This window comes from Micromesistius poutassou (genome assembly GCF_964030765.1).
Source record: "Micromesistius poutassou genome assembly, chromosome: 8".
NCBI classification, from domain to species: Eukaryota; Metazoa; Chordata; class Actinopteri; order Gadiformes; family Gadidae; genus Micromesistius; species Micromesistius poutassou.
In genome coordinates, this window is record NC_140278.1 from 18705023 (window position 1) to 18716684 (window position 11662).

The following is an 11662-nucleotide window of genomic DNA, read 5'->3' on the forward strand; positions in this document are numbered from 1 at the left end:
CTCTGTCACTCTCTCAGATGGGCTGAAAGCGTACACGGCTCCAGTTGGTCATGTGATGCAGCTGTCCGGGATGCCCGTGTACCTGAACGACTCCACCTATGATGGAGCCCTGGAGCAGGGGTAAGATGTCCAGCCTCTTGGGGAGGGACGGAGGGGTAGACAGGCCTCCTAGACCTTGACATGGATCCACCCTCCCACCCCCCCACCCCCCCCCTTCTCTCAGAACCACTCTCTTCTGCTTATTTTCGCACCAACGGCGAACGTTTTTTGTTGACAGCGTGAAAGCACCTATATTTTGTTATGACAGACCTGTCTCTGGGGTTGATTTAGATTTACAAGGCGGGAGGCTGAACTGTGAGAGTCATAGGATTGGGTTGGGAAATCCGTTTTTGTCAGTCGCTGTGATGTGCTGTTGGCTCGGGACCCGCTGAGCCTTCAACCCGGGAGCACAGCGTGTAAGGCGCCAATCAGAGACCCATCGTAAGCTAAAGGGAATGACGTTGCCGGGACTTGATTGTGGAGGTATTTTGTGTTTTCTCGGCTTCGCTGTCCAAGAAAAGGGTGATGCCAGTGGAAGGGGGTGGTGTATTGTGGATGGGTGGGTGAGGTCTGCACGCACATGGGTCGGGTTAATGGTCCTTAAATGTTTGGCTAGTGGTTGAGCTAACACATTTGATGTAACCCAGATGTGTTTGCAGCAGATGTGTGTGTGTGTGTAAGAGAGAGAGGCTTGGAGGAAAGGTTGCGAGCTTGACGGGATCCATTCGGTTAAAGTGTGCGATTCCATAGTTGTGCAATTGTGAATGAGGGAGAGAGAAGAGAAGAATGAGGCAGTGTAAGGGTATTTGCATATTCTTTGCACATATAAATAATTGTTGTCTTCATGAGCAATTATTTTGTTCTTTCCAAAATACCGACGCTACGTACCTATTTATTGCTGAGAACAAAAAAAACAAAGGAGCCTTTTAAGATAATATTTATCGTGGTTCTCTGCAGTTCAACTCAAATTAAAATCGTAAAGGTTGTTGTTTGCGTGTGCATTCTGCCCCCTGTTAGTCCGGTACACATAGTGGAGAGCCACACGCCACATGATAGAGCAATGAAGTATGTTCACGTGTGTGGGGAGATTTCCACGGCTTAACCATAAAGCTCCGTGTCGGACACAACGCCAGCACCGCAGATGCGCTCGGAAACGCCGGCACTACCGTGAAGCGTGCGGCCGACCGCCGCCAGGGCGCAGCCCGCCGTGTCCGGTGGACCGCAGCGTCCACATCAAGGGCAGGAACCGCTGGCCCACTCCTACAGGGAAGCACCGCTTGGGGAAGGCTGCAGGGATCTCCTCCGTCACAGAGAGAACGAAGAGTGCTCAGAATAAAGACCATTAAGATTCCAACACACCCTCCGAAGCATAAACCGGGAAACAGAACCCACTAACAGACCGAATGTCCAACATCGACCCGAGAGAATCGATCCAACCAAATTAAAATCTGCACCGTGACACAGAGATCCATGGCAGGATAAGTCCTAGTGATGAGATGGTTCGACTCCCGCTCTAAATGTTCTGAGGTCGATCACCAGTGTCTATGGGCAACCTGTCAAGGCATCCTTTAGCAAGTGCCTTCCCTCCTCCTGCTTCTGAATGATGTTTTTATTTATTATTTGGCTTTTTGTTGCATTATTGACTGTTGGTTGAAAGAGAGAGGGGACGATAGTGTAATGTAGGTCTGGATTGAACCTGGGTCGCTACGAGGCGTATCACCGCGTGGTTAGCGCATTAGTGGGTTAAGCCATGTACCTAATGAAATCACTGGATTACTTAAACAAAAGAGTCAATTCTAATTCCATGAAGAAAATAAACCAGAGCAGCACTATGAAGCAGTCATAATACTAATCCTCACCATTATGCAGAACTGCTGCTCCAGGCCCACTTTAACTGCAACATAATAGGAGTAATAATGGGCAAACAAACCACGTTTCAGTTGATATTTTTTTATGACAATGAAGTCATTATGGCTCTGAAAGCCCTAAAATAGTTTACGAGATAAGTGCCGTTGCACGTTTATATTTTTCTATGAAAGCAACCTGTCAGAAGTCTATTCGTCAACGCTTGCTTCGGAACTGAAAGGTACTTCATACAAATTATCCAACAGCCTTTGTCCTACTGCAAAACTGCGTGCTTCTGAACACCAGGTTCCCACACAGTGCACCACCTGACCTCTTTGGGTATCCCTCCGCCCCGTGCAGGGTGCAGTTCGGAGGCCTGGGCCAGCTGTGTGACGGGGTGCTGGGGGAGGACGACTTCTGCGAGACCAAGGAGCTGAGGGTGTGGCCGGGCTACGACTACCTGGGCTGGAGCCGCGACATGCTGGGCCAGGGCGGCGTCGACATCGAGTTCCACTTCGAGAAGCCGCGCGTCTTCCACTCCATGCAGGTAGGGATGAGGGAGCCTTCTGGTGTGTGTGTGTGTGTGTGTGTGTGTGGGGCAGTTGAAATCCATTCCTCCCATTCGGCGCTCGCTTAAGCTAGATTTCCCCCGGCTCTCAGCGGGCGAGACGTTGTGCTCCGACCCTCCAGACTGAACTCCTGCAGGGTTTGTTTGGCTCTTCCTCTTCTCCACTCCCAACAGTGGCTCCGATTATCCTCCGTCTAAGCACCGTCCATAGCCACTGTGGGTGCTGCTGACCACCGAAGCCCTTTACTCTTCTCACTTGAAACACTTTCGGCCATTTAATTAGTAGTTATCTGGCTGTCGTTAAGCACGGGCACAGCGTGACTGTGCCGGGTGTCTCCGCCTGCATCTGTCTTGCATCATGGGCTGTTTGTGTGTCTGTGTGGTTTTGGGGTGGGGGGGGTTTGGGGGTTATACTGTGAAGAAACGATATTAATGTGAGGCAACTCAGTTCAAGGGATGTGTAGGGGTGTGTAGTGTCATGGGAAACAAGAGGATGGGAATGTTGGTTAGGGTGGGATGGGCGCTACACATGCACGCAGCCATTGTGACTAAACGTTCGAGGAATACTCTTGCCCCATCTCGAGTGTGGGGAAATGGCAATCGGCCGTAAAACAATTCAGTGTCATCGTCGTCCCCCCCCCCCACCCCTGCAATCTCAGTCACAGAAATCAAAATAACAATAAATCAACGTGTTATTTTCCAGTCACACACGATGAACCAACAGGCATATATTATCCCTACGCTGTTGCACTGGGACAAAGGGGTCAAACGGCCGCCCAAAGTAGAACCTGCCTGGGTGTCTTTCTGTCGGTCGGTGCTACAGTCTGTTTCTAATACCTTTTGGTACTTTAGTTTTTTAAACGTTAATCCCAAGTGACACGTCCCTCCATGCCGGCCGGTCGGAGCGGATGTGTCGTACACGCGGGTCATGTCAATAGAGAGAGGGAACCTGAGCCCCGAATCTGTCTCTTGTCTCCGTCGGGCCTGCCTTCCCTGACCTGCTCCTAATCATTCTCCCACTAGGGTAACATGCCCTTTGACCCCCGTCGGTCACAGGCTGTACGTTATACCTGTTGCCTTGACAACGCCAGCTCTGGTCCCTTCCCCCGGCCACACACTTTACAAGGTTGCAGCTACAATTGGTTATTGCACTCAGTCGTTTCATGGATGCTTTTATCCAAAGAGCTCTACAAACTAAGCTGAACACAATCAAAGCAGGCAATCTATATTAGTAGTAGCTACGATGGATATAGAAATCAACTGGGCAGAGTAGTCGTAGAATGACTTTGAAGAGAGATAATGTGTAAGTGCTGCACATACTCGAGTTCGAAACAAGGGCCACATTAACAGTACAGGAGGGGAGATTGGTCCGATGCACTGCTTTGTTTCTGTGCCGAGCTGCGTGTCGTTGCACTGAATCCACGCTCAGCCTGAAGTGGTAGTGTGTTACTCTGTTAGCCCCGCCCCCCCGGCTTAAGCCAGCCACACAGTAGATGGCATCAGTTACATGTTAACCCAGCCACTGGCACAGCTGTTCCCTTTGTCTTGCAACAGTCACACGTGTGCGTGTTGCCCAACTGTTTCTGTCCATATGTAACACGTGCGATTTGCTTTGTGTGTGTGTGTGTGTTTCTGCCCATGTTGAACATTTCTGTGGGTTCCCAAGGGAGTGTGTGTGTGTGTGTGTGTGTGTGTGTGTGTGTGTGTGTGTGTGTGTGTGTGTGTGTGTGTGTGTGTGTGTGTGTGTTCCCCACATGTGGTTTGGGTTAGCGAGGCTGTTTTTTTGCTAAAAGTGTCAGTTTAATGTCTAAGCTGTCAGGGCTGCTCTTTGCACCAGCCTAGGAAGACCCTCCCATCAACTCCTCCTCCTCCTCCTCCTCCTCCTCCTCCTCCTCCCATCCCCTCCCCCCCCCCCACAGATCTATTGTTTTGACCTCTAGCTCAGCTCGTTAAACATCTTCCATCTTTGCTGTATCAGCCCACCTTGCTCCCTCTCCTCGTCCTAATTCTCATTCAATTCACCCCATTCACCCGATTCATCCTCAGTGCCTCCCCGCCTTCATTAAATCAGCCTCACCCCTCGTTGTCTCCACACTGGGAACTGGAGAGCAGTTGTTAACCTTTTCCCTCGGCCTCGCTCCCATTCCTTGTTATTCTCCCGTCGTTCCGTGCGGCCCCTTTTCTCCGTCTGCGGCTCTTTAATTCCCTTGCTCTCTCATCCTTCTTGTAATGCAGACGTCCACTCTGGAAGTGTGTTGGTGCCACCAGCCCTTGCATGGAACAGGACGGGAGCGTTGTTGATTCAGTGTAGTCACTGAATCATTAAACACCTCCATACAGGCTGCTTTGGCCGGGTACAAGGGGACTGTCTCTTTTTCATGAGATAAGATGTACTTTATTAATCCCAGAGGTATATGCAGGTGTTACAGCAGAAAGCACAGGACAGCTATTTGAATTTGAAAGAGATAAGAAAGTTGGTTTTGAGCCAGCTGAAGAGTAAATTGAATGAGCATTTCATCCTGTCCTCACCCTACCCCACCTGTTCCTATCTCCTGCTCCTCCTTCTCCCCCCAATACCTCCTCCTCCTCCTCGTCTTCCTCCTTCTCCCCCCCACATACTCAACCCTAACTCTACTCCTTCTGCCCCCACCCAATCTTTCCTCCTCCTCCTCCTCTTCCTCCCCACCCACTCAACCCTACCTCTCCTCCTCCTCCTCCTCCTCCCCACACACTCAACCCTGCCTCTCCTCCTCCTCCTCCTCCTCCTCCTCCTCCCCACCCACTCAACCCTACCTCTCCTCCTCCTCCTCCTCCTCCTCCCCACCCACTCAACCCTGCCTCTCCTCCTTCTCCTCCTCCCCCAGGTGCACAGCAACAACCGACACACCCAGGGCGTGCGCGTCTTCAACCGGGTGGAGTGCCTCTTCAAGCCCACGCTGCTGCAGGAGTGGAGCTCCCCGGCGCTGGTGCTGGCCGTGCCCCTGGAGGACCTGAAGGACCCCTCGTCGCGGCCCATCTCCCTGCCGCTGGGCACGCAGACCGCACAGATCCTGCGCTGCACCTTCTTCTTCGCCGACCGCTGGCTCCTCATCAGCGAGATCTCCTTCTTTTCCGGTGGGTGGAGGATGAGTGAGAGCGAACCCCCGGCCCCACCTACCTAGGATGCTATCGGCCCTTGATAAACATGTTTGCTACATCGTGTTAAACTTTATCTGTACAGCGCTTCTTCGCGCAAATACAACGGCCAATACAAAGGAATAGGAACAGGAAATTACTCTCTCAGTGCGGGACTGTTTGTGGTGGAGATACCGCATTTCTTATCCTGCTCATTATGAACCATGCAATTCATTAAATGTAATTTAATTTCGCCGAAGGGTTCTGGGTTTGATCCCAGAATGTCCACCATCTACCTGTGGCCATCCTTGAGCAAGACTCCTAACCTTTACCTGCTCCTCAATCCACTGCTGCCAAAGTCGCTCTGGCTATAAGGATCTGCTGAATGACTTAATAGAGGAAAGTACATTTTAACGAGGCTATGACTCTACATTAAATGATCGTGACTCTCCCCTCCTCCGTCTCCCCAGAGCCGTACGGTGCCGACGCCACGGAGACGGCTTCCTCCCCCCCCCGCATTGCTCCTCCTCCTCCTCCTCCCCCGACTCCCTCGACCACGGCCCCTCCGCCCGGACTCCCCAGCACCCCCGCTCCCACGTCCGACTCCAACGTGTCCAACGCCGCCACGGAACCTTCCGGTGAGTCAACTGTTCACCTCTTCTCCTCTTCCTCCTCTCCTCCTTTCTTCAACCCTCCTCCATTAGCGTCCACCTGTCCATCCTCTCCCCATCTGTTCCTCTTCATCCCTCCCTGTCCCGGGTCCCTATTCCCTCCCTTTCCCTCCTCCTCCTCCTCCCTCACCCCTCTTGCTATCTGCACCTTTGCTTATCTCGCGTCCGCTTGGTCTCGATTGCCCCTCCATCCCTCCCTCCCACCCTCCCTCCCATGTGTCTCGAGGGGTTGGGGGGTGGTGGTAGGCAGGGGGGGGGGGGGGGGGTCTTGGTATCAAGGCCTGCAGGCTCCATTGGCTTCCTGCCTGGACACTCTCATGGTCCAAAATCCAAGTTACTCAGAATTTGGATTGAATTAAGTAAATTAAAATATTCACGTCTTGCTACATGGTCACATTATATATGCATAAAGCAGACAGAGCAAGGCCACCTTGACAAACCACTGCAACATGGACTGCAATACAGGAGCTGGACAGAACATCCTAGAACGAGGACGCCTACGCACTGGGGGAAAGGAAAATACTTAGAGACCCCCCTCCGTCCTCATCACCATTTCTGCATTCATTGATTTATTTACTTTGCTCCCTGGCTCCTTCTCGCCATCTCTCTCTCTCTCACGTTTGCTATCTCCTTCACTTTTGCTATCTATCCCTCTCTTTTTCTTTCTTTCTTTTCCTTCTCTTTCTTTCTCTCTCGTTTTCTCTCTGTCTCCCCCCTCGTCATCCTTTGTTCCTCCAGACCCCCCCTCCCTCACTGGCTTCGGGATGAACGGCACAGCCAACGGCTCCCTGGCAGGTGAGAGGAACCGTAGGGGAGGTGAGCGGGGGGCAGAGCTGTGTACCTCCCCCCCCCCCCCCAGCAGGTTAACCAGTCCCTCAGCGGCTGACATGCAGTATATATTGAGGGAAAAGACAATCCAGACAGGCTCTTGGCCCCACGCCCCCGCCCCTGTGGGGGGGGGTCCTGGAGATATACAGTCACGGGGAAATACCTTTACACCCCTATAGGACAGGATATTTATGTGCTGTAATAACTTTTGGTTTCCTGTGGTCTCCTGCGTGTTTTTTAAGATCAAACTCTTACAACACCACCACGCAATGGCGGGGCCCAAAGGCTTGGAGTCTGGTCCAATTTTGTGTGTGTGTGCACACATTTGCCTTTGTCTTGCTTATCGGCTTTGGTTGTCAGGCCTGCCTTGGGTTTCTTACTCCCATGCTGGTAGACCAAGAGAAACAGAACAAGCATAGCAACGTATGCACAGGCATGTTGTAGACCAAAGCACAGAATTCACTAAATAATTTTATTATTGTGAGTATTACATTGTGTGTGTGTGTGTGTGTGTGGGTGTGTGTGTGTGTGTGTGCTCATGGAGGGCTATGTATGTTTGCATCCATGCACGCATGTCTTGCTTGTAAAGTAACTTGTTCCTAACCTGCCGACGACATGATTAATATCGGGCACCATCTGGTCTCAATCATTGTCATGACTTGATAATGCAGCCTGACTTTCTGTGTAATCCTGCAGGGAGAGGTAAGTGCGTTGGCTGTGTTAAGAGGAATGGTTTGAGATTCTGTCTGGCAGAACAGTGTTCCTATTGTGCTGCCGGCTTTTAGAGGCGCCCTAGTCCGAGTGTGCCTGCTATTATGTACGGTTGGATAAAAGCTCATGTGACACCCAATCAGCCCAATCAGTGCGATACCAATGAGTTGGACACAATGCCAGACGACACACTGGCTTCACAATCACGCACTTAACTCTGCCGTACACTCAAATACATCGTGCTGCTGCGTGCATACTAGGAGTTGGGTACTTCATGTAAACCCCTTATTTTAAATAATCAAGAAAAGTAATGTGCTGTGTGCATCAGAACGTAACTCACTGTTGTGTTGTTTTGTAAGCAGTATTGTAGTCTGGCATTAGTATGCATCAAGGATGTAAAGGATGTCACTTCTATAACTGACTCACTGCTGTACACTCACTGCTGTAAACCGGTCACCTTAGCGACCATGTAATTGCCATAAAGAGCATGTTAATCCTTCTACTGGAAGATGACCTTTACCATATGAGTGCATTGACGGCATTGCCAATTTTTATGATTATTATTCTCTATAATCTGCTTTCGCTTCCTTCAGGATCCAACTTTGCTGACATCACTCCCAGGGCGGGACTTCCCGTGGCCAAGGACGACAGAAGTAACACGGCCATTCTCATTGGCTGCCTGGTGGGCATCATCCTGCTGCTATTGGCTGTCATAGCTGTCATTCTCTGGAGGCAGTACTGGAAAAAGATATTGGGCAAGGTAGGAACGATACAGGTGCGCTATTCTGGCAGATCTTCCCGACAAGTGTCCCTCAGCGTACTTCAGCCCACTATCAGTGCAATAGTTTGGCATCCAGAGCATGACTGTGTTTTTCAACAAGCCAAGCAGCAGTAACCAAAGCCAGACCTGCTGGGAAGGATCCTGAATCTGCTTCTAATCGTGTGGTTCTGTTCTGCGGTATAAATATCCACGACTGGACTCGAGACCTTATATCCTTACCCTGCGGTGGGGGAAACGGTGTTGGGTCCGCATTGAGTATTCCTGTCCCTCTCCCCCCCACCCCCACCCCCCCCCCCCCCCTGTGTGCCCAGGCCCAGGGCAGCCTGTCCAGCGACGACCTGCGCGTTCACCTGTCAGTGCCCTCCGACCACGTGGTCATCAACAACACACACAGCTACTCCAGCCGCTACCAGCGCATACACACCTTCCCCGACGAGCGCGAGCGGGAGGGAGAGGGCGAGTACCAGGAGCCCACCGCCCTTCTGCGGCCCAGGACCCACCGCGACCGGGACAGCACCGGTGAGCACACACACACACATGTACACACACACACACACATGTACACACACACACACACACACACACAAAAATACATGAATATAGACACACATGTACACGCATGAGTATAGACAGACGCACACACACACACGTACACACACGTACACACATGAGGATAGACACACACGCACACACATATGAGCATAGACACACACACGCACACACATGAGCATAGACACACACGCACACACATGAGCATAGACACACACATAAACACACACGTACACACATGAGGATAGACACACACACACACACAAGGATAGACACACACACACACACACACAAGGATAGACACACACACACACACACACACACACATGAGTATAGACTCACACACACACACATGAGGATAGACACACACACACACGTGACGATAGACACACACGCACACACACATGAGCATAGACTCACACACACACACACACACACTGGAGTGCTGGACTATTGTAATTATTTCTAGCTCTGAAGACGTGTATTTGATTGACAGGAACTCATCTGTCTTGCATTATAATGATATAATAAATAGGTACATGCATTCAAAAAGGGGTAAAGGCATGTCAATCAGGAATAAATTAGCGAAGAGAGTACGTGAAATTCTCGACTTGGAACCCGCCATCGTGTGGCAGTTTGTCCTGGAAGGTGTTCGTCTGTGCCATCCGAGAAACTATTTATTGTATTAAAATCAAACGGCAAACACTTTCCTAGACACCAAAGAAAGGGGAATGACTAAAGTCAGTGTTTGAGCATAGAAATGTTGCAGACACTTCCAGATGGGACCACTGGCAAGGCCGTCCGCAACACACGGTTTTGATAGAGCAGCAAACAAATACCAAATGAACCCAGACGGCCTGCCACGGAGCGACAGCCTCTGGGAAGAGGCACAGTGCAGAGGGGCACAATAGGCCCATTGTCCTCCGACTCAGAAAGGAGAGGGGAGGAAGAGAAAAGCATGGAGGTTCAGTAGAGGGGGGGGGGGGGGCATTCCTGCTGTTGCTCGGTGCTACAGGAGGTTGGCATGCTGTCTCACTATTACTGTCTTGTTTGTGTGTGTGTGTGTGTTTTGAAGTAACAACCGTCCATAACCTATTCTTTCATCCTCAGTCGTCGTCGTCCGTCGTCGTTGTTTGGTCGTAGCCTGTGTTGTGTTTATGTTGCTTGCTGTGATGTGAGCCTTGTCGACTCGCTGACCGCGTTGATGCCACTCGTTGTAGCCGCTGTTGTGTTATACTTGTGTTGTGTTGTGTGCTGCTTGCCGCGGCTGCACCGTGCGCTGTGTGCGGTGCCCTCCGTGTGTGTGTGTGTGTGTGTGTGTGTGTGTGTGTGCGTGCCTTGCCATCGGTGTGTCAACGTGTTTGTGTGTGTGTGTGTGTGTGTGTGTGTGTGTGTGTGTGTGTGTGTGTTTGTCCGTGTGCTATGCGTGTGTGCCTTGTTCCGTGTGTCCTCCAGCCCTGCTGTTAAACAACCCGGCCTATCACCTGCTCCTGTCAGATCAGAGAGACGCCGCGCGGCCCCTGGCCGTCCCGCTCCACTCTCCGGCTCAGGAGAAGAGCCTCAATGTGCCCCAGGGGTAGAGAGAACCCCCGACCTGGGGGGGGGCAGAGCGCACGCCAGTCTGGGCGCCCCCCCCACCCCCCCACATACCCCAGGGCAGCGGTGGTGCTATTACCAGCTCTCAGGGGCACTCAACACAACGCCAGCTTTGCTCTTGAAGACCCGACTACGACCATCCAACTGCATGCTGTTTTGACTTTCACCGCACAACTCTCCTGAAGCCCGTGTTTACTTGCTTACTCATTCATTTACCGCCTAACTCACTACTGTTACTCACTAACTCACTTACTCATTCACAAGACTCACTCGCCTTTCCCGAAGGTTGCTCCGACCGACTCTCTAATCAAGAGAAGAAAGGGTGTCAGGGTTTCTATCTTCTTAGACCAGCTTTAAAGGACTGCTCGTCCTCTTTTCATCTCTTCCATTAAGTCCTCCTCACCCGCGTCCTCCCTGACCCCTCCCACCCCGTCTCTCACCCCCCCCCCCCCCACACAGCGTGTGCCATGGACCGGGACGACCTGGAGAAGGGCTTCGCCCCCCCCGCCCAAGAGGAGCCCCCCCCCTACCCGGGCTCCCCGCCCTACCCCTCCCTGTCCCCGCCCGTGTCGCCGCCGCTGCCCCCCAGCGTGCCGCACTACGCCGAGGCGGACATCGTCAACCTGCAGGGCGTCAGCGGCAACAACACGTACGCCGTGCCCGCCCTGGCCTCGCCGGGCCCCGGGGCCGACGGCGGCGGGGGGCCCCTCCCCGAGCTGCCCCGCCAGTGCCTCGTCTTCAAGGAGAAGCTGGGCGAGGGACAGTTTGGAGAGGTGAGGGAGGAGGAGGAGAAGTAGTGTGTGTGTGTGTGTGTGTGTGTGTGTGTGTGTGTGTGTGTGTGTGTGTGTGTGTGTGTGTGTGTGTGTGTGTGTTTTTGTGCACAGATAAGCTGATAGTAACTTGCTGAAGGCAATTAATATTCAGATTGGTGAATCGATAAGATTTATTCCTGGTGCATAG

General features: G+C 52.0%; 1 protein-coding gene across 1 annotated transcript in view; it reads left to right on the forward strand.

The window, feature by feature from the left end:
- ddr1 (discoidin domain receptor tyrosine kinase 1) overlaps window positions 1-11662 on the forward strand; it is a gene marked incomplete at its 3' end in the record, with an annotated part of 33888 nt that overhangs the window by 21270 nt on the left and 956 nt on the right. The window contains exons 7-15 of the mRNA XM_084471066.1: window positions 18-120; window positions 2245-2431; window positions 5317-5566; window positions 6037-6204; window positions 6976-7032; window positions 8370-8536; window positions 8869-9076; window positions 10562-10680; window positions 11161-11475. Of these exons, the coding sequence (XP_084327192.1) occupies window positions 18-120; window positions 2245-2431; window positions 5317-5566; window positions 6037-6204; window positions 6976-7032; window positions 8370-8536; window positions 8869-9076; window positions 10562-10680; window positions 11161-11475 (1574 nt within the window). The remainder of the gene's footprint in view (window positions 1-17; window positions 121-2244; window positions 2432-5316; window positions 5567-6036; window positions 6205-6975; window positions 7033-8369; window positions 8537-8868; window positions 9077-10561; window positions 10681-11160; window positions 11476-11662) is intronic.